Genomic DNA, 21532 nt, shown 5'->3' with positions numbered 1-21532 from the left:
TTGTCTCTCAGCCAAGAAACTAACAATGCAATGGCCGACTATACGGATAACTCAACCACTAAAGTTCTACATCACTATCACCATTTAACTATCACTATATAACAAGCAAATGAAATCCATTCCGAAATCGCGATTACAACTGAACTGCTAAACTCATAGACTAGAAGGGGTGCAGGGTGCCCCCACTCTGTCAACGCGTATTGGACGCAGTGTAGTAGCTAAATTCGACTCACTTTTTGCGGTGATTTCGTAGGCACGTAATATATTTATAGTATAAAATGTATTTGCCTTAGCGTACGTTTATAAATCTAGTAGCTATCATCACTATTGCATGTGGTATGGGCTACCTAGTGTTTTAATTTTAAACGAAAAATTCCGAGGTCGTGATATATACCTACGCGTACTGTATAGTGTATAATAATTAAATTATGTGCGTTAAATAGATAGATATCAATGGGCACAGTAGTAAGTTATGCCGTGGCTATGGATACCGAGGGACTGGGTTCGAGTCGCAGAGTAAACTGAGATTTTCTTTCTTTCTTCCAATACATTATTTAAAAGTAAGATTCTCAGGCTGTCATAGGAGAGTTAGTGGTGTTTCATTCTTTATGTGTCCCGCGAATGCCCCGTAGATTTAAGGGTAAAATATACAAAACGGTTGTAAGACCTGGCTGTATGACCAGAATGTTGGGCGGTGAAAGGGACGGATAGTAAACGAATGCATGTGAACGAAATGCGTATGTTGAGATGGATGTGTGGTGTGACAAGAATAGATAAAATATGCAATGAATATATAAGAGGAAGTCTGAAGGTGGCGTCAGTGACAAAAAATTGAGGAGTAGAAGGTTAGCTTGGTATGTACATGTAATGCGTAGGGAGGAAAGTCATATTACTAGAAAAATGTTGAATGTGCAAGTGGAAGGACATAAGAGGAGAGGAAGGCCAAAGAAGAGATGGTTGGATTGTGTGAAAGAGAACATGTGTGTAAAAGGAGTGCATGATGAGTTGACGAGTAATAGAGACGAATGGAAAAGATTGACATATTTTTCCGACCCCACTTAAGTGGGATAAGGGTAAGGAGATGATGATGACATTCTTGTGCCTCGGAGAGCATCGTAACTGATCATTAATCATTAACATCGGATTGTGATTGTTTCAGGATCAAACATTATCAGCACTTGCCCCCTAACCCGAATTGGAGTTAGTGTGGCGAATTACAAAAACAACTTAAAGAGGTAAAGCTTGTGAAGTTTGAGGGGTTAAATCAATTTACCAATAGAAAACTACGTTATTTGCAAGTAGCTTCAGTTGTATATGCTATATTTATCTCCGTTCCGAACGGGAACTACGCGGGTGAAAAATGAGGGCGTACTTAAGTTATAGCTTGTAATTATTTTAAAACTAAGGCAGTGTTTAAAAAAATAAAAGGCAAAGATAATAATAACATTAGTATTGTATGTATTGCTTTTAATTACAATTTTTATATAATCGTAATGTTTACACTGTGTTAATTACTGGGATATCCCGGTTCTTGGGCAGCACACGCCAGCATACCTGACAGAACGAAAGGAAATATTAAATAGGTGTAGATACTCTAATAGGCTACTTGCCTGCAGTACCAAAACAAGAAGATTTTTTTGCATCTATGCGGTTTGGATGTAGCAAAAAGCCCTAAGTGAAACGTAGCCTTTATGAATGACGTCACTTGCTCATTTGTTATGTCAACATTTTACGTATATATTTTTTCACTAACATTACAATTTTTACTGTAATTACTGTATTATTTACGGGACAAAATAAAATATACTTAGCTTAAAGTACTTCGATAATTAAGTTTAAACACTATTTTAAAAAAGAGGCAAGTAGCATATTATTTAACAGATTCATTTGCCTTTGCTAATCGCAAAATTTGAAAACGGCTCGACTAACTCGGCTAGTTTTCTTTTTCATATTTTCGTTAAGGCACATATATCATATATCATTAAAGAACGTAAAAATTGTAAAAACAACCCTTCCCTTCCCTTCCATACAAATCAATTTTGTTTTTGTTAACGCCATAACTCGAATTCGAACTGATTTCAATCATTGTTTTTTCTTTTCGTTCACTATGGTGGTTTGTTTTTTATTTTTTTTATTTATAAGTTAGCCATTGACTACAATCGCACCTGATGGTAAATGACGATGCAGTCTAAGATGGAAGCGGGCTAACTTGATAGAAGGAGGATGAAAATCCACACCCCTTTTCGGTTTCTACACGACATCGTACCGGAACGGTAAATCGTTTGGCGGTACGTCTTTGTCGGTAGGGTGGTAACTAACCACGGCCGAAGCCTCCCACCAGCCAGACCTGACCAATTAAGAAAATCTCAATCGGCCCAGCCGGGGATCGAACCCAGGACCTCCGTTTTGTAAATTCACCGCGCATACCACTGCGCCACGGAGGCCGTAGGTTTATAAGGTACGAAGGAATTTGATAATTGCGGAGAATTAAGAAAGTATTGAGAACATTATTCTAATGGATTACGAATCCTTGAAATTCTCGGTCTTCTTCTACATTCCTATAAATATTTATTTTCATACGAATTATTGTACATTTGCATGATTAAATTAACTGGTCTATAACTGGACATTACCCATTAACATCGCAGTAGCTATTAACATAGTCGTTCGCAGTGATGCTTCGGGCGGCGAAGCATCGCGTGATGTACACGCAAACGCCACGTTTCTCATTGGCAGCTGTCAATGTGGTGTTGTAACACTCGGCGTCTCCTCCGGCCGCTTTTGGTGGCTGTTCAAACAAAAAGATGATTAGCTACACCGCTGACATGCGAATAGGTTTAAGAATCCTTCAGTGCTAGAGTTAGTTTCATTCCATATACCCAATATACGAAAAAGGGGACGTAAAATGAAGCTGTTTACTATTCCAGCATGTAGGTTGGTGCAAACCCGCGAGTCACCTCTTGTTCGCGCGTTGGCATTGCTAAGCGGGGTATTGGAGTGGGATCCGGGTTTAGATTTGTTTTTCTCCTCGCCTGCTGAATTTCACAGAACTTTTAGCAGATACGTACAAGTAATGTAGGAATTATAGATAGTTTATATAAACACATTAGATTAAGCCTGTAATGTTTATATATATATATGTGTATAAAATAAATAAATAAATAAGAATATTTGCCATATTTTTTTTTATAATCAAGCGGGCGCCAATCGAACAACGACCAATCGGTGATGAGTACGGGCCCTTTACCATTGAGCTATTTAGATTTGAGACTCATCTAGTGAGGAAAAAATTTCGACCATAGCTGGCGGAGTAGTCCCAGGCTCTTTCGTGCCAACGCAAAGAAATATATATATTAACGGTTGCGCCACAATTGGTTTAGTTTTGTCTATTTCCCTTCACGAAATAGGGTCGCATAGTCGCATGGTCGTGTACTCACTAAATGACCTCTATTGTTATATTACCTTGAGATTCTAGCTTTAAGTCATAGATATGAAATGCATAAGCTTTTATTTCTTCACTATTTATACTGTAGAAGAAGTTTTAAAGCGGATATGGATAGGTATATGTCCAGCTAGTTATTAAATATAAGATAATAAGATACACAAAGATATAAGATATAATAATAAGTTACTGAGTGAATAGGCATCTTCTAGGCAAGCGTGTCTAAGACTATAATTATGTGTGTGTCGCATGGTAGAAAATGCGGGACAATTTTACTAATTATTTCAAAGCCAGATTACATCTAGCATTACGGGACGGTCCCGCAGAATACGGGACGGTTGGCCGCCTTATACATACATGCTCACGTACACACTTACATTTACATCTTGTGTGAGTTTCAGGATGACTTCAGTCCCGTTCACTTGTAACACAAGAGAATCAGTTCTGTAGAGCGACGACGTCCAGTCGTATGCCTGTAGATGGTAATCTTTTCCATAAGATTCTGTTGTTGATGCAGGGCCTACACTCCAACCTGGAATAAAACCTTAATGAATGAAAAAGAACTATTCAAGTGCGAGTCAAATTCGCGTGAAGAGGGTTGAATGATATACTATGGTTTTTGGAATATGACCTTTGTCTTCAAACAATGGGCGCTAAGTTTTTATCTAAAAGTATAAATCTAATGTTTAGTTTTTTTAAATACCTAGGTTACCTATACCTAGGTTTTGAATTCGGTTGTATTTTTTTTTATTACTTTTATTATTTTTCCATTTTTAGTGTAAAACCCTACCATTTCTCCCCAGATACAAACGAGGGAACTCTTTTGTATTGTAGTGCTTAAAAATTCTCAATAAAAAAATTTACGAACACACTAGTGATCTATATATTTTTTGATTAAATGGATCACTACTTTCCCCTCGATATCTCCACGTTCCCATCATCAGATCCTGACAGTCATGTATACATAAAAAAAACATGCCGGTCAACTTGAGAACCTCCTCCTTTTTGAAGTCGATTAAAAATATAGCAATAATATAGACTGAAAAAATGTAATACCTCTTTCTTTAAAAACTCCGCCTAAGCCTTTAGGGACATATCCGCCTCCACTTCCGCCATCGCCTCCTCCACCGCCTCCGCCACCGCCTCCGCCACCGCCTCCCCCACCGCCTCCGCCTCCGCCTCCACTACCGCCTCCGCTACCGCCTAAGCCTCCGGCACTTACCCCACCGCCTCCACCGTAACCGCCATAACCGGTAGCGGTAAAACGTCTAGCTATAAAAATAAATAGTGAGGTTTCATTTGTAAAAACATTATTATCAATCTACCGGATGCTAGCCACTCCGTTCGCGTGAAATATTTTTTTTCGGAACTATGAATTTACCCGGGATAAAGAGTTATATGTTTTGTTCCAAGGTCCTTTCATCTCTATACAGTACTAGCGGACGCCCGCGACTTCGTCCGCGTGAAACTCGATGTAAACTTTCAACTACCCCTACCCCTACAATATTGGTTTGTAGTACATGCTATGTATCAGAGATGGCGCTGTATGTGAAAAAAGATTTTCTCGCTTTTCTGTTAAAATTTTTCCTGAATTTTCTTTGCTATAAACCTCACGGAGCCCGAGACCTTTCCAACGAATGCAAAACCGTGAAAATCGGTTCGTGCGTTCTGGAGTTATAGCGTCAGGAAGGAAAACCCGACTTATTTTTATATAGTAGATTTTATCCATATCGGTTCACTAGTTAAGCTAAGAAAAATTAACAGACAGACTTACTTTCACATTTTTAATATTCTTAAGTACCTATAGATCGTAGATAGATATTTAGATGGGTCTCAAAGCTTCGCGGAATTGTCATTGGTTTCACACATTGAGTAGGTACGTCATCACTCGTAACACATTTCCCTTTATTCATGTTGTGGCTTGTGTTTTTACACTTCCAAAATGAACGCGGAGGCATAATTATGGGATTAAAATTAAAAAAAAACAGTAAATATTTTATAAAGTCCACGTCCACTCACAACATGCGCTTGTTACTGCTTGTAACGTACTAAGATAAGATGTGCGTGCACGTCTTTGGGTAATGACATAAAATTGTGCGTTCTTTAATATGGAGGGGCCCATCTAACGATTTATATCGATGTATATACCTATAAATGGAAGTATGGATCACATATCCTGCGCGATAGGTCCTATGAAAAGTATCAAAATATGATAATATAGATAGATAAATAGTATGACTGAAAGCTTACTCGATTGAACAAATAGTACCGGTCCTTCGCTTGAGGCCACGCTTAGGCCTCCACCTGTGAAATAGTAAAAGAAAGTCATAAATTAGTCAGATACAAAGGAGATCATTCATTTTGGGCCCTTTTTGAAAGTGCCGGCCAACGAAAAAAAATGGCACGAATCGTTAGAACTAGTCATTTGGAGTAATAATTAATATGGCATGAAAGTTGTAGGAGGGCTCTGAACCAAGTTATACAGGTTCTACGTTTCGTTATTTCCATACATTTTGTCGATTTTCAAAAGTGCCCTTCAAGAAAAAAAATCGTTAGAACTGTCCATTTGGAGCATAGTTTAAAAAGTAATGAACTTATTTGACGTTGCGTATTGACTTATTATTAGGTATTAACCAGCTGATGCCCCGCTGTTTCACCCTTTTAGTTCCCGTTCCCGGAATAATACGAGGCTAAATAAAGCATATGACACTTACATATAACGTGGCTTTGTTAAAAGAAACAAATTTTTAAATATTAGAACAGTTTTTATGTTCTCTATATTTAACTATGTAGAAAATATGTCGTCTAGAAACCGAAAAGAGTGTGGATTTTATATTCTACTCCTAACAACCTTACCTTGACGGCCTCCGTGGCGCAGTGGTATGCGCAGTGGATTTACAAAACGGAGGTCCTGGGTTCGACCCCCGGCTGGGCATATTGAGATTTTCTTAATTAGTCCAGGTCTGGCTGGTGGGAGACTTCGGCCGTGGCTAGTTACAACCCTACCGCCAAAGACGTACCGCCAAGCGATTTAGCGTTCCGGTACCTACGATGCCGTGTAGAAACCGAAAGAGGTGTGGATTTTCATCCTCCTCCTAACAAGTTAGTCCGCTTCCATCTTAGACTGCATCATCACTTACCATCAGGTGAGATTGTAGTCAAGGGCTAACTTGTAAAGAATAAAAAAAAACCTTGCTTCCATCTTACATCAACACTTACCATCAAGTGAAATTGTAGTCAAGGGCTAACTAGTAAATAATAAAAAAAAGTAATATCTGCCTACTTGCCTAAATTTAGTAATGCAGTCATTTTTGTTGATTTAGTATAAAATAATACAATCGAAACACATTGCCTTCTAGTCCATGAGTTAGCGTGCCATCTAACAAATGAATTAATCATACATATCTATACTTATTATAAAGCTGAAGAGTTCGTTTGTTTGTTTGATTGAACGCGCTAATCTTAAGAACTACTGGTCCGATTTCAAAAATCCTTTCAGTGTTCGATAGCCCATTTATCAAGGAAGGTTATAGGCTATATATTATCCCCATATTCCTACGGGAACGGGAACCACGCGGGTAAAACCGCACGGCGTCAGCTAGTTAAAGTATAACAGTGACATAACCATTCAAGTTTTTTACTTTACTTATTAATATTATAATAAAATAACCTGATATTTCAACAGTGTTTGTAAACTAAGCATAATGGGTTATGATTCGGCTATATTATACTTGACATTTTTCACAACTCCTTCAATGTTTTTAAAAACAAGGTACACGACCATTTTGTACTTAATAATAATAATAATTAATTAAATAAATTGTCTTAGATTTAGTTTATTACTTTTCTTCTCTTTCTATTTGTTATAAATAATTTAGAATAAGTTTAAATATATTGACAACTTTAATTTAATTTTGTATGTAATTTTACCTAGTAATCTAATTTAATAATTGTATTCAATGAATTTGTTTTCCTTTTATGCTAATGTAATATAATAGTATACTTTTTTTATTAACTTTGACATAATATAATATTATTATAAGCTTGACGTATAATTATTATGAAAGTGTTGACATGAAATTATATAAAATGTTATGTGCGCCTAGCGTTAGTATACATATCAGATTTTTTGTGGCATATTGTATTGTTTTTAATGGTTAATATGTGTATTGTTGGCGTGCTTTAAATAAATAAATAAATACTCGTCAATGTAATTAATATTCGCCTAAACAAGTTTTATTTCAATTTGAACTTATTTCTATGACATGCCAAAAATAAAATGTCACTAAAATCAATCGACATCAAGAGCCGTGATAGCCCAGTGGATATGACCTCTGCCTCCGATTCCGGAAGGTGTGGGTTCGATTCCGGCCAGGGGCGAGCACCTTTTTTTTTATTCTCTACAGGTTAGCCCTTGACTACAATCTCACCTGATGGTAAGTGATGATGCAATATAAGATGGAAGCGGGCTATCTTGTTAGGAGTAGGATGAAAATCCACACCTCTTTCGGTTTCTACACGACATCGTACCGGAACGCTAAATCGCTTGGCGGTACGTCTTTGTCGGCACCTCCATCTTTTTAGTTGTGTGAATTTTAAGAGATTAAATATCACATGTCTTAGACGGTGAAGGAAAACATCGTGAGAAAACCGGCATACCAGAGAATTTTCTTAACTCTCTGCGTGTGTAGTTTGCCAGTATCTGCCGCATTGGGCCAGGGTGGTGGACTATTGGCCTAACCCCTCTCATTCTGAGAGGAGACTCGAGCTCAGCAGTGAGCCGAATATTGGTTGATAACGAACATCGAAATTGTCATGGAAATGAGCGAGCGAACAAATAAATTTTGACTTTCACTTTTTTGACCAACGACGCATTTTTAATAATCATAAAAGATACCTACTGATTTTTCATTTTTACAACTTACCAGAAGCGACACCTGTGTAAGTTTTCGGCATCGTAGAAGATGTTTTCTTATATGGCAAAAAACCTGTAAAATAATTTATTTATTAGTTAACTAGCGGACACCCGCGACTTCGTCCGCGTGGAATTTAGTTTTTCACAAATTCCTCGGGAACCATGGATTTTTCCCGGATAAAAAGTAGCCTATGTGTTAATATATCTCAATACCAAATTTTAGCTAATTCGGTTCAGTAGTCGAGGCGTGAAAGAGTGACAAATATTCACATCATCAAAATCACCAGTTTTCGCAAATCTCGGGAAACCATGAATATTTTCGGGATAAAAAGTAGCTTATGTGTTAATCCAGAGTAAAATCTATTTCCATTACAAATTTCAGCCAAATAGCTTCAGTAGTAGCGGCGTTAAAGAGTAACAAACAACCAAACATACATCCAAACATCCATTCAAACTTTTGCGCTTTTAGTAGGATTGAAACTCTTGTAGGTACACTAAATTTATGCACATGTGGGCTTCTAGTCATGTTACACATCGGGTTTTTATGCAAAAAGTTAGTGATTTAAAAACTAAACAGTCATTGTCTCGATAGGTCTCGTGATCAACTCAAAGTGATTAATTATGTCATTCCCATACCTTCATTATTTAGTTTTCGAAGCGTTTGTAGAAAAATAATCGATAATGTTACATACATAGAGTCCCAGACGAAAATGTGTGTATACTTGTATTATTATGTTACATAAGTAGTTATATAAGATAAGATAATACTTAAATAGGCTAAACTTATTATAAAAATAAAATATAAGGAAAAATCATTATAACTACAACTATAAAATTAAAATAAATTAAAACTAATACCTAAAATACTTATTAAAATTTGCCGCCCTTGGTAGGGTGCCCATCACGCAGGCAGCATTCCCACGTTGAATTGCGATTGAAATTCTTACTTCTTGTTACATAATATATTTGTGAAAACCGCATATATATCGGCTGAGTAGTTACAAAGATACAGACCGACAAATAATTTAATGATTAGATTTTCAGTTATTTGGCGCTTCTAAGGATTTTTTTAAGTATGCGACGACACTAAAATTCTACTCTTCTAATCATCATATTATTAATTTTTAGCGGTCTATTACAAGGTCAGACGACCCTCCTATGAAAAGGCAATATGGTGCTCAGATCGACTACGCTGCTCCAATATAATGCTCTACCAAGGCACGAGGGTGTTACACCCCCAATTTCTCAGATTGAATAATTTTACTGATAATTTTTTGAAAGAAGGAAACGCTCGTAGTTTATAGCTTGACCCAAAATTCGAACCTCAGTCTACAATATCTGTAACCTTATAGGCTAACTGGACAAACGATTAACGAGGCATTTATAACCATGTACTTACTTTGCTCATCAACTCTGTCGACGTCCAAATCATCCGCAGCATCAGTTTTGTTCAGACGGACGACCACCAGCGACGTCAACGACGTTACGAACGAGTACTAGACGTAAAAAAATAATAACACAGACATACATACATAAGTTATTTATACAAACTACTAGATTACAATAAAAAATCTCTGTAGGTAAGAAGAAGATTAGAAAATAATTAAATTGTATTACCACATACTATATTATAGTGTGTGGATTCGATTTAAGTCAAACTTTTTACGCATTGCAAGCGTACGTCGCCATATTGGCTTAGGCTCCTAAGCCGAGCTCTTCTCACTTTACTCCTACTTCATGGCCGACCATAACGCGAGCGAAAATGCAAAATTTGCCAATTTCCCCCATTCCCCTCTATTACTCGTCAAATCATCATCCACTCTCTTTACATACATGTCCTCTTTCACAAACTCCAACCATCTCTTCTTTGGCTTTCCTCTCTCCTCTTGTGTAATTCCACTTGCAATTTGAACATTCTTCTGGTAATATGAATTTCATCCTTCCGCATTACATGTTCATACAAAAAAAATATATGTATCGTAAGATAAATTTCCAAGTGTGCAAACAAACAAACAATGTTATATTTTATGTTAAAATCTAATCAAACGAAGATATGTTAAAATGTAATAAATAATTAAAAGAGTTTTAAATAATATTTCGGATTCAGACCTTTAACGCTATAGAAAGAGCTTTCTTCTCGGGACTGTCATCTGTGGCATCTTTACCGGCACCGTTAACGTCCGCGTCGCGTTTGTCCAGCAGCTGCTTAATAGTCAGATACGCCCAGAGACGTTCTAATGGCAGGAATTCGTCCTTTGCACGAGTCACTGGCACTTTGCTGTTGATCTCGTAAAGTCTCTAAAAAATCAAAGAAATCAAATCTGAGAAGTTTCCCACATCAAAGTTCATGTTTGTGATACAATTTGATCTCGGGATGCTGGCCAAGGAAGATGGGTCTTTGGTGTGGGACGCGACTTGCGTGGACACTCTGGTACCTTCACACCTTCCTGCCACGATGGGCTGTGCAGGTGCTGCTACTGTATCAGCAGAGACCAAGTGGCATACAGCAATTTCGTCGGAGATTACGTATTTGAGCCGTTTGCGGTCGACACGTGAACTACAGAAGGCTGAAATATATTTAGGTCAGAGGTGCCATACAACGTGGCAATACTGTCAGCCTTCTGAGCACTTTACCAATGAATCGATTCGGATGAATTCTACGACGTCTAAGTCTGTAGATATAATTTTATATTTTCCTTAGGTAATTTAATTTATATTATTGTTTTATTAAAGAATAAATGAAAGAAAATTAAAATAAAAAGTTTTTGGCATAATTATATCAACCTTGCTGCCAAAAAAAGGGATAAAATAAATGAACATAATAATGAACACTTACCGTACTACCATCTTCTTCACCTCTTAAGCCACGCACTTGGGGTGTGATTTCTCTGACGTCCTCCGCGATCCTTCCAACTACTGCCACTTCAGAGCCGTGATTGATTGTACGAAATTGGCTGCGGCTGACCGACCCTTCCTTTATCTAAAAATGTTTAAGATATAAACAAGATGTCTGTACAGTTTGTTCCATGTTTCAAAAACCACAACTCCCCAGAGGCGAAAGTATCTAATATGTCATTTGGATAATTTTATTTTGGACTTAAATTTTCTTTATGCTGACATTTCTCATTTTATGAAGGTATGACGACCAATTATAGTATCAACCGCCCTAGTATAAAATGTAATGTTTTGATATTTACTACGGGATATCATGAGAAATAGTCTTCAGACCTAGACAACCCTTCAAAAACTACCATTAAAAATCAAACTTTAAAGGTGTTTACCCAAAAAAAGTGCCAAGGTATCGCATCGTAAGTTCATGGTCCCATAATTGATATTTCTAACACAAACCTGTCGACGAGGATAGACGAACTTAACATCAGAGAGAAGCGGTGAAGACACTTGTCGGTAGAAGTGGTGCAATTGAATTGCCGCATCCGCTGCCTCATATATGTGCCGCATGAAGCCGTGATTGCGGAGGGCTAGTTGGCGCAGGAAGACACGATCCGCATCGTCACCTGTTATAGTTTATATCTTTAAATAAAGGATGTTAACGATAAACCTTAAATATCCAATAACCTACGTATCTAACAAAAAAAAGACGACAATAGCGTTGCAATTGCAGTTCAAATCGAAAATCCAACGGCTTTATTATCCGTTAAGTAAAAAAGGGGTCTCCCAGGGATCTGTTATAAGGCCTTGAATATTCCTCAATTACGAAGCTTCGTTTGCAGCAGACATAAAATTTATGTGTAATATTAGTCGATGAAAAAATAACATCTGACGATATAAACGTAATGCTTTCAAAAACTTTCAACATTTCAAATTGAAGGCTAACTAATTAAAGGTTAACATTAACAGCCCCCGCGCACACTTATGACGTTGTATAGGAGCCCGCGCACTAGGCAACCACGAATTCCCGCAAATATACTGGTTGCCGTAGGCAGAATGGCAGACTGCTTAGTGCGCGGGTTTAGAGACCCTTATGATCAAGTGTATAAAATCCAGTAGCAAAACATTGAACATCCACAGACGAACTCTACGACGCCTAAGTCTTTAAATATAATTTAAATTTAGTATATAATGTGTAGTTAATATAATGTAGGTAGTTAATATAAAATAGCAGTTTGAAAATATTGAAATTAATATAATATCTACTTAAGTAGAAAAAAAGCAGTATATATAATGTATAACTGCGTATATGCGTTCAAAGCTGTACCTAAATGAATAATTGCGTATTTTTTACTAAAATAAACTTCTAACACGGTGACAGAAAAATAACTAGGCTTCGTTTGTTAATTGTGTCATACTAATTATTAGGTCATTTTTTTAAATAAAAACAAACATTAACTACAAAATCAGCGTTGTGAAATAAAGTTTAAATTTGATTTCGATTAAAATAGATACACATGTTTCATGATTTACCAAAAGCAATTGCAAATAACATCGCTGGTTTCAAGCCAGAATTTTTCTCGGAGATGTAAGCCACGATACGCTCTGTATTAGTTTCTCCCGCGACAGGAATTCCGTCCGTTAAAAAGATAATCATAGGCTCCACTTCATCTGTAAATAAAAATTCATAATTTATATCTTTTTTTTTTTTTTTTTTTCTTCGGGGAGGAAAAAAATCCCTCCGGACTTCTGCCGGCTAGTCGGCAGGGCATGTCCGACTTGCACGGACTAAAAATAACCTCCTCGTGCTTCGTGGTCAGCGCGGAACCGCTTAGCATTTCTTCACGCTGACCATGTTTTATATTTAGATCTCTCGCTTTTCTTCTGCCTCTTTTTTTTCTCTTCTTTTCATGGTGGCTCGGACCATATGGGCGTACTTTTGCCACTCTTCATCGCTCGACAGCATGCGGGTGATAAGGTTTGCCGCGTTTACCTCGCCGCTTGTTCCTTCAGCCGCAGCTCTTAAGTCTGAGCAACCTGAGCACTCGAAAAGTGCGTGCCTCGGGGTATCTTCTTCGTCACAGAAGTAGCATGTCTCGTTATGCGCTTTCCCAATGGCGAAGAGGTAGGTCTTAAAATTCATAATTTATATCTACACTTAAAAAAATGTAGGAAACCCATCCATAGCATAGTTTATAGTTACATGATGAAATATTTTTTACTGGAATTGAATTTATTTACAATTGTATCAAACAAGGAAAGATAAAAATAAAAATAATTCCAATATTAACTGATGCCATGAGCATAATTTTTAAGCAGTTTATATTATTTAATGAAAGAATAAACAGGACGAATTTATTCTTAAAGAACAAATTTTTTCTCAAGTAATGGGATCCTCTACTATTTAGTATAGTGTAGCGTAGAAACCAGACAGAATACTGACTGATAGTCCATACGGACTATAAGATGACGTAAGTAGTTGGTAACAATAGTTAGTGAAAATTTATTATATGTTTACTTACTGGTTTGTATCGATTCCGTTTGATTTGATTGATGATGATCAAAAACTTGGGCAAGGGTCATTGCCTCATCAAGAGCTTTATAAATATTCGTACCTGTTACATAAAAAAGTTGCGTTAGTATAATTGGTTATCCTTCGGGACCGGGACCTTGTATAAGATCTACCGGGAACTCTAAAGAAAAAGTCGGTTAATGATTTTTTAATTTGGTATAGGTATTTATATCAGGTAAATTAATACAAAACATTAACTTTAAACTTGTACTTCACCTTCGTAATGAGGCAGTTTTTTACTTATGATTACAATTTTAAGTTAGTAGATAACAAATAAATACCTCCATAAGGTCTAAATTTTGAAATTATAGCCTTTGCTGCTGCTATGTTTTCTGGCGAAGCATTTGCAGGCGGTACCAGATTTTTGTTACTTCCTTGTGTATTCATATCAACTTTTTGCAAATTGTGAACCTGTGAAGAACTTTTATATTTAATATTTATTTTAAAGATAAACATATTATAAGTGGTCTCGTCATAATTACTGTAACATGTGTATTGAAATCAATGATGCTGATGTAATCTTTTGGATTGAGTTCGGAGAGAATAGCATTCATAGCTTTCTTCAGTTGCTTGATTTTGATTCCCCCCATGGAAGCTGATGTGTCAAGAACAAACACGACGTGCTTTCTAAGAGGCGGTAAGGAGCTCGGAGCGAAGAAATGGACAAAGTAGCCGTCATTTACCTGAAAAAGGGTTAATAAGGTAAATAGTTACAATTAGATCCTACAAATTCACGAATATTATATTATTTATTATTTACTACATTTATTATTGTGCAAATATCAACAATAACACTTAATATTGCATTATAATAATATAGGTTTATTGTGATTATTAACGGGACTGCGGAATGCGTATTGTGTAAACCTGAAGAGTTACTGTCAAAAAATAACTCACAAGAACTTCTCCATTTTTTGGCTGATCTACATCATATTGAACTATGAACTGTCCTAGTAGACCCTCATCTTTGCTGTCTTCTTCTTCACTATTGTATCCAATGTCTGCGAAATCGGCATCAGCTGATAGTTTTGTTTTTTCCTGAAAATAATAATATTTTAATTAGATTTGTATGTTGGTACTGACCGAAATCAGGCTTTAACTTAATATTGCAATACATTCAGTGAACTAAAGGTGATTATTATACAAAGATCAAGCATTCGAACAGCGGTGTGATCTAATATTGAAACATACATTACACACTGACTGATTTGATAAGTCACCATCATGAATCTTTCAAAATTGTTTTTCAAGAAATCATTTCAAATACAAACAAATATATTATTATAAAAGCGGAAACTACTAATCCCTGAATTACATACCGCATATACTTGAGCCAGTCTCTTCTGTTCTACCAGATCAGGGTGGAAAGTAATGGTAGCTTCTCGCTCATTGGTGCCTCTTTTGATAATGGCGTTTGCATATACTGTAATGTGTATTTATTTTATTTTAATATTGCGTTATACGAGTATGTGGTAAATATAATGAGGATGAACAACCTTCTTAACAAAATATTCTAAATATGCGATATTTGAGAGAGTCGCAATGTTTTACAGTATGTTGAATTTCTTTGTATTATTAAATACAATTTAACTACATTTTATAAAATTACTCACGTGGATCTTTCTCCGTAGGATCAACTTCGTTCCCAGTCCTCAACTCTGGTACTCTCAGAACAGAGATTTTTTGCGATTCCTTTATGTGTATACCGACGTCCATTTTAGGTACAAGCATGCCAGGGAGTAGATTTATAGCATGGTTGTATACGCCATTTCGACGAATTAAAAACTCTTCATATCTCAAGCGATAAGTGGCATTACTCCCACCCTCTACGTTGAATTTTATCGTAAAGTGATTTGAGTCTCGAGCTCTGGGTTTTTATGATAATGATAATTTAAATGATAATAATTAATTCATAAAACGTTTCATTGAATTGCAATCAGCATATATATGTTTACTTACTTGGCAGCAACGTGAGCCGCGGAGTTTCCCTGTGCAACCGCGTCGTTGTAAATTTTCTTAGCGTCTTCCTTTTCCTTTACATAAGCTTCATAGTTTTCGTTAGCGATGGTCCTAAAACAATACATCGTGCTGGTAGAGTATCTTCTTTGATTATTATTTTAACCTATCGCAGTAGGTACCAACCAGCTCTATCCCGAAGTAAATTAAAGTGCAAAACTCTAACCTACTAAATGCACTTTTTTATAATTATTTTTAAAAAATATACTACTGTATAAAATAGTAGTCTGAGATGGACATGACGTCGCTCGATCTCGTGTTGGCTTGTGCCGACGCTAGGTGGCGGGACTCGTTTCCGTAAAGAGTAGGGAGTTAGAGAGAGGTAGCAATCGGTTGGTGGGAATGACTTGCGCTATAAGGCGCTCGTCGTACGGTCAGCTTCAGTATGCTCGTGGCACACATTTCTTGTTGTGTAATTCTTTATGGGTTACTTGGGATGGGCGGGGAGAGTAACTTGAGTGGAAAAGGGGAGTGTTAGTTATCTGTCAAGGGATCCCTTAACCCTATACACTAAGATCACAAGTTCGGGACTCCACTCAAGGTCATTCTCTTCCATTCTAGGGTTTGTTTTGTTTACAGTTTCATTTGTTAATTAAGTTGTCCTGACAACTATTGTGAATCTTAACTTTTATTCGACATTGGTTGTTTTTGTAATACACTTCTGAGTCTGCGCTAAAACTAGTACAAACTTAATGACATCTCGAAAATAAACTGCAGATATCGCTACGCGCAGGACGTACTTAAAGTTGGGCGATGCTCTGCCGCGGCTTCGCCCTACGTTGCCGCTGATATCTAAAATCTGGTAATGCACAGATAACGCATTGTTCCTAAACTTCATTGTGCATGTACATTTCTCTATAAAACATTAAACTATTAATAAAATTATGTGACTTTACTGACATTAAGTTATTAATGATATACATACATAGTAAATCCGCTGATGAAGGCAGTTTCGGGTAGCAATATATTAAAGCTGGCTTCCTTCGGCCGCTTGCCGGGATTGTATACTTTGCATATGACGGCCGTGCGAGCGTAGCGCAGAGCGATCTCGGAGCGCACGCGCATGTGCGTCATCTTGATTGTAGCTGATGCATCGTCGTCTGTGTCGTCATCCTCCACTGACTGTGGAATAATCAATCAACAAGTTAAAGCAGATCTTTGATGATGATGATGATGATGATGATGATGATGATGATGATGATGATGACGATGACGATGACGATGACGATGACGATGACGATGACGATGACGATGACGATGACGATGACGGTGACGGTGACGGTGACGGTGACGGTGACGGTGACGGTGACGGTGACGGTGACGGTGACGGTGACGGTGACGGTGACGGTGACGGTGACGGTGACGGTGACGGTGACGGTGACGGTGACGGTGACGGTGACGGTGACGGTGACGGTGACGGTGACGGTGACGGTGACGGTGACGGTGACGGTGACGGTGACGATGACGATGACGATGACGATGACAATGATGATAATAATAATAATAATAATAATAATAATTATTATTATTATTATTAAGATCTGATCTGAAGAAAAAAAACAAGTCCTCCTAACCAAAAGTGTAGCGAGCAATTATTAGAAAACTAGAATAAAATTTTAAATTTCAATCGCGTATCTCAAATAATTTAAATTAGTGTACTTCGTATCTGTCGGTCAACTACGGAGCACTTAAACTTACGGAGTAAATGAAAAAACTTACAGTAAAACTTTTCCCGACTACTACTCTTTGGTCATCTACTGTTGGGAAGTTGGGGAACTCGGGTAACCCAGCGGACGCTTCCAGTGCATGGACTGACAGAACGGTGACGCACAGCGCCACCAGCCACGAACACTTCATGTTGTTGATCTATAGAATAAAATATAATTAAATAATCCTACTAATATCCTTCTAATATTATAAACGCGAAAGTTTGTATGGATGTTTGAATGTATGTTTGGATGTTTGTTACTCTATGACGCCGCTACTACTGAAGCGATTTAGCTAAAATTTGGAATGGAAATAGTTTTTACTCTGGATTGACACATAGGCTACTTTTTATCCCGAAAAAATCCATGGTTCCCCGAGATTTGCGAAAACTGATGATTTTGATGATATGAATGTTTGTTACTCTTTCACGCCTCGACTACTGCACAGAATTAGCTGAAATTTGGTATTATGATATATTAGATTCTCTGCGTGATCTAATCAGAAATGAGAAGATCCGCAAACGAACTAAAGTCAGTGAGTCGCGAAGCTGAAGTGGCAATGGGCAGGCCACATAGTTCGCCGAGACGATGGACGTTGGGGTCCCAAGGTAATGAAATCGCGACCCCGCACCGGAAAGCACAGTTTTGGTCGACCTCCACTAGGTGAACCGATGACATCAAGGACATCAGGGAGCCGCTGAATGCTGGCGGCTCGAGACCGTTTTGTTTGGAAGTCCATGCAAGAGAGCTATGTTCAGCAGTGGACGTCCATCGGCTGATAATGATGATGATATTCTTAAATGCTTGTTATTTACACGATACCAAAACACAAACAAGCTCTTTTTTTATGTCTGTTTGTCTGTTTCTTCTTCTTCTTATAGTGCCATCTCCTATCGGAGGTCAGCAATCATTAAGGCTAATTTAACTTTGTTCACTGCTGCCCGAAAGAGTGATCTGGTACTCATACCAAACCATTGGCGCAAGTTCCTGAGCCAAGATGTACGTCTACGACCAGGCCTTCGCTTCCCCTTTATCTTTCCCTGGATAATAAGCTGGAGCAGGTGATATTTGGAGTTTCGCATTATATGACCCAGGTATTCGAGCTTCCTCCTTTGGACTTGTTGCAGAACTTCTGTTGGCTTTCCCATTTTTTGCAGCACAGTAGTATTGCGTATACGATCCCTCCATGATATTCGCAGTATCCGCCTGTAAACCCACATCTCAAATGCCTCAAGCTTACTACACATCGCTTGTGTTAGTGTCCAGGCTTCAACCCCATAAAGTAACACAGAGAAAACGTAACATTTTTTTTTATTTTTTACAAGTTAGTTCTTCTACAATCTCACCTGATGGTAATTGATGATGCAGGCTAAGATAGAAGTGGGTTAACTTGTTAGGAGGAGGATGAAATCCACACCCCTTTCGGTTTCTACACGGCATCTTACCGGAACGCTAAATCGCTTGGCGGTACGTCTTTGCCGGTAGGGAGGTAACTAGCCACAGCCGAAGCCTCCCACCAGCCACACCTGGACCATTTAAGAAAATCTCAATCTGCCCAGCCGGGGATCGAACCCAGGACCTACCACTGCGCCACAGAGGCCGATTTATTCAATAAAAAGTGTTGCTAACAGCTCTGCCCATTGGCCTATTTTTTTCATACAAAAATTTATTAAAATTGGTTTAGCGGCTTAGCCATGAAAATATAAATGACAGACAGACATTCAATTCGATTCGTATTCAGTATAACTATAGTATAACTGTAGGTATAAACATAAAATAGATTATGAACTAATTGCTTAATTCATTCAAGATCTTTAAGGCTTTAAGGAAAATTGCTCAGAATAGAGTAAAATTATTAATGTAAGGAAAATTGTTATCAAGGCCACATTTATACTGTAGGTAGGTATAACTATAGTATAGCTGTAGGCATAAACATAAAATAGATTATGAACTTTATTTTTTTTAATTATTACTATATTTCTATAAATTATTTGACGGCATCCATGGCGCAGCGGTATGCGCATTGGATTTACAAGACGGAGTTAAGGGGTTCAATCCCTGGGCTGATTGAGTTTTTCTTAATTTGTCCAGGTCTGGCTGGTGGAAGGCTTCAGCCGACAAAGACGTAGGTACCGCCAAGCGATTTGGCTATCCGGTATAATGTCGTGTAGAAACCGAAAGGGGTGTGGATTTTCATTATCCTCCCAACAAGTTAACCCGCTTCCATCTTAGATTGCATTATCACTTACTATCAGGTGAGATTGTAGTCAAGGGTTAACTTAAATATAAGAAAGAAAGAAAGAAAGAAAAAAGCTTTATTAGTGAATTATGCCACACAACACAATTTGTTCTTGAACAATATCCTGCGATGTGTTGCACAACCCAGTAAACGGATCCAACTCAGCATAATGCTACATACTCTTTAAATAAAAGAAAGAAAGTAAAATTTGTAGTAAAGATATAAGTATTCGTGATAAGTTTTTTTTATTGAGAAATAATACAATAAGGAACTCAAGCTAACTTATCCTAATAACTATATAAATAATTGACTACGTGGTCGCAAGAATACTTTTTTAAAACCTTTGCGTAAAAAATGAGGCAGCTCTTCGGTCACCAGTCGAGGCAACTAGCCGTGGTAAACAGTTGTATAATAAGTTCATATAACAAGCAAATAAATTGGAAACAATTAAACAAAACAAAGTTTGGGTGGCAATAAAATCTACTTACCCGTATCACATTTAATTACGATATTTATTAGTTTTATGGTCGGAAATATCGTAAATCCTTTACGCAAAGATGAGGATACTAAAAAAACACTATAAAAACCTCTACTACGAGTGTTCATTGAATGGTATGAAACATAACTGCCGATGTAACTTTTCCTTCTTGTTGAAACCGGTCGTACATAAAGACCCGTTGAAATGTTTTAATATTATTGTGTACTAAGTATACATAGTTTTGATTATTATGTTGGTTATTCCATCGATATAAATCGTAGATGGGCCCCTCCATACCAAAAAACGCACAATAGGGATGATGACAGTTTTTTTAATTGTGTATAAATTAAGAGTATGCTAATAGTAAATTTTGTATAAGTAACAGGGTATCTGCGATCATTACTTTCGGAGCTACAGGGATTTGCGGCGCTGCCGCGGATCCCTGAAAAACGCCCCATACAAAATGGCACGAACTAATGACGTCGTAGATAATGTAATGATCGTTAGATTTGTATGTGCGTTCAAACAAAATCACTAATATCTTTGTTATTTGTGCGTTTATGTTTATAGTTCATTTATTAAAAAATGTCACATTTAATGTACGGAAGCTAAAACTGAATTTTCATCTAATTAAGATAAAAAAATTTAATAGATTTTGAAATTTTATAATCTCATTTATTTTGCAAATATCCAGACAATCTTTGCTTTTTATGTATAAATTAGTTAACATTGACCCTATTTACCCGAATGTATCATAAAAATCAATATATTCAAACCTAGTCATCATCCCCAAAGACGTGCATGCACACCTTATCTTAGTACGTAATAAGCGCATGTTGTACGTGGACTTTATAAAATATTTACTGTTTTTTTTTTTATTTTAATCCCATAATTATGCCTCCGCGTTCATTTTGGAAGTGTAAAAACACAAGCCACAACATGAATAAAGAGAAATGTGTTACGAGTGATGACGTACTCAATACGCGAAACCAATGACAATTCCGCGACGCTTTGAGGCCCATCTAACGGATTACGATCAATGGGTTTTTCCTTGGTTTTGCCTGCGTGATTTATTAATATACTATTGGTATAATGGTGGCATCACCAATAGTGTCAATAATACTGACTGCATTACATTCCCCTCCTCCCAACTTGTATCAATAACGTTGTTTTTTTTTATACTCGGCTCACTGTTGAGCATGGGTCTCCTCTCATAGAGGTCATATCTTAATATACTTAAATATACTTAAACAATACACATCACTATCTAGCCCC

General features: G+C 37.2%; 1 protein-coding gene across 2 annotated transcripts; it reads right to left on the bottom strand.

Moving 5' to 3' along the window:
• Positions 1-1435: 1435 nt before the first annotated feature.
• Positions 1436-20423, bottom strand: LOC112058418 (inter-alpha-trypsin inhibitor heavy chain H4). 2 transcript variants are annotated; one of them, XM_024099237.2, is made up of 21 exons: positions 20268-20423; positions 17554-17700; positions 16760-16956; positions 15778-15888; positions 15432-15685; positions 15138-15241; positions 14716-14856; positions 14301-14501; positions 14100-14229; positions 13769-13861; positions 12780-12917; positions 11706-11872; positions 11194-11337; positions 10467-10655; positions 9757-9853; positions 8368-8430; positions 5693-5746; positions 4499-4714; positions 3820-3974; positions 2634-2788; positions 1436-1554 (listed from the first exon to the last, which is right to left on the bottom strand). In XM_024099237.2, exons 2-21 carry the CDS (start codon positions 17689-17691, stop codon positions 1512-1514), a joined length of 2790 nt encoding a protein of 929 aa, XP_023955005.2. In that variant the 5' UTR covers positions 17692-17700; positions 20268-20423; the 3' UTR covers positions 1436-1511. The 2 variants fall into 2 exon arrangements, with proteins under 2 accessions (XP_023955005.2, XP_052747413.1); XM_052891453.1 differs by lacking the exon at positions 4499-4714.
• Positions 20424-21532: the final 1109 nt, after the last annotated feature.

The sequence above is a fragment of the Bicyclus anynana genome, chromosome 4, assembly GCF_947172395.1.
Source record: "Bicyclus anynana chromosome 4, ilBicAnyn1.1, whole genome shotgun sequence".
Classification (NCBI taxonomy): domain Eukaryota; kingdom Metazoa; phylum Arthropoda; class Insecta; order Lepidoptera; family Nymphalidae; genus Bicyclus; species Bicyclus anynana.
Note: the sequence above shows the minus strand (reverse complement) of the source record. Positions and strands in the feature narration are given on the sequence as shown.

Bases quoted from the DNA above. Each gene is read 5' to 3' on its own strand.
- LOC112058418 (XM_024099237.2), bottom strand. From the start codon at position 17,691: ATGAAGTGTTCGTGGCTGGTGGCGCTGTGCGTCACCGTTCTGTCAGTC. The intron at 14,857-15,137 runs GTATGTAATTCA...TATTATTTTCAG, and splicing joins GACTGGCTCAAGTATATGCG to GAAAAAACAAAACTATCAGC. The intron at 14,502-14,715 runs GTGAGTTATTTT...ACCCTTTTTCAG, and splicing joins CAAAAAATGGAGAAGTTCTT to GTAAATGACGGCTACTTTGT.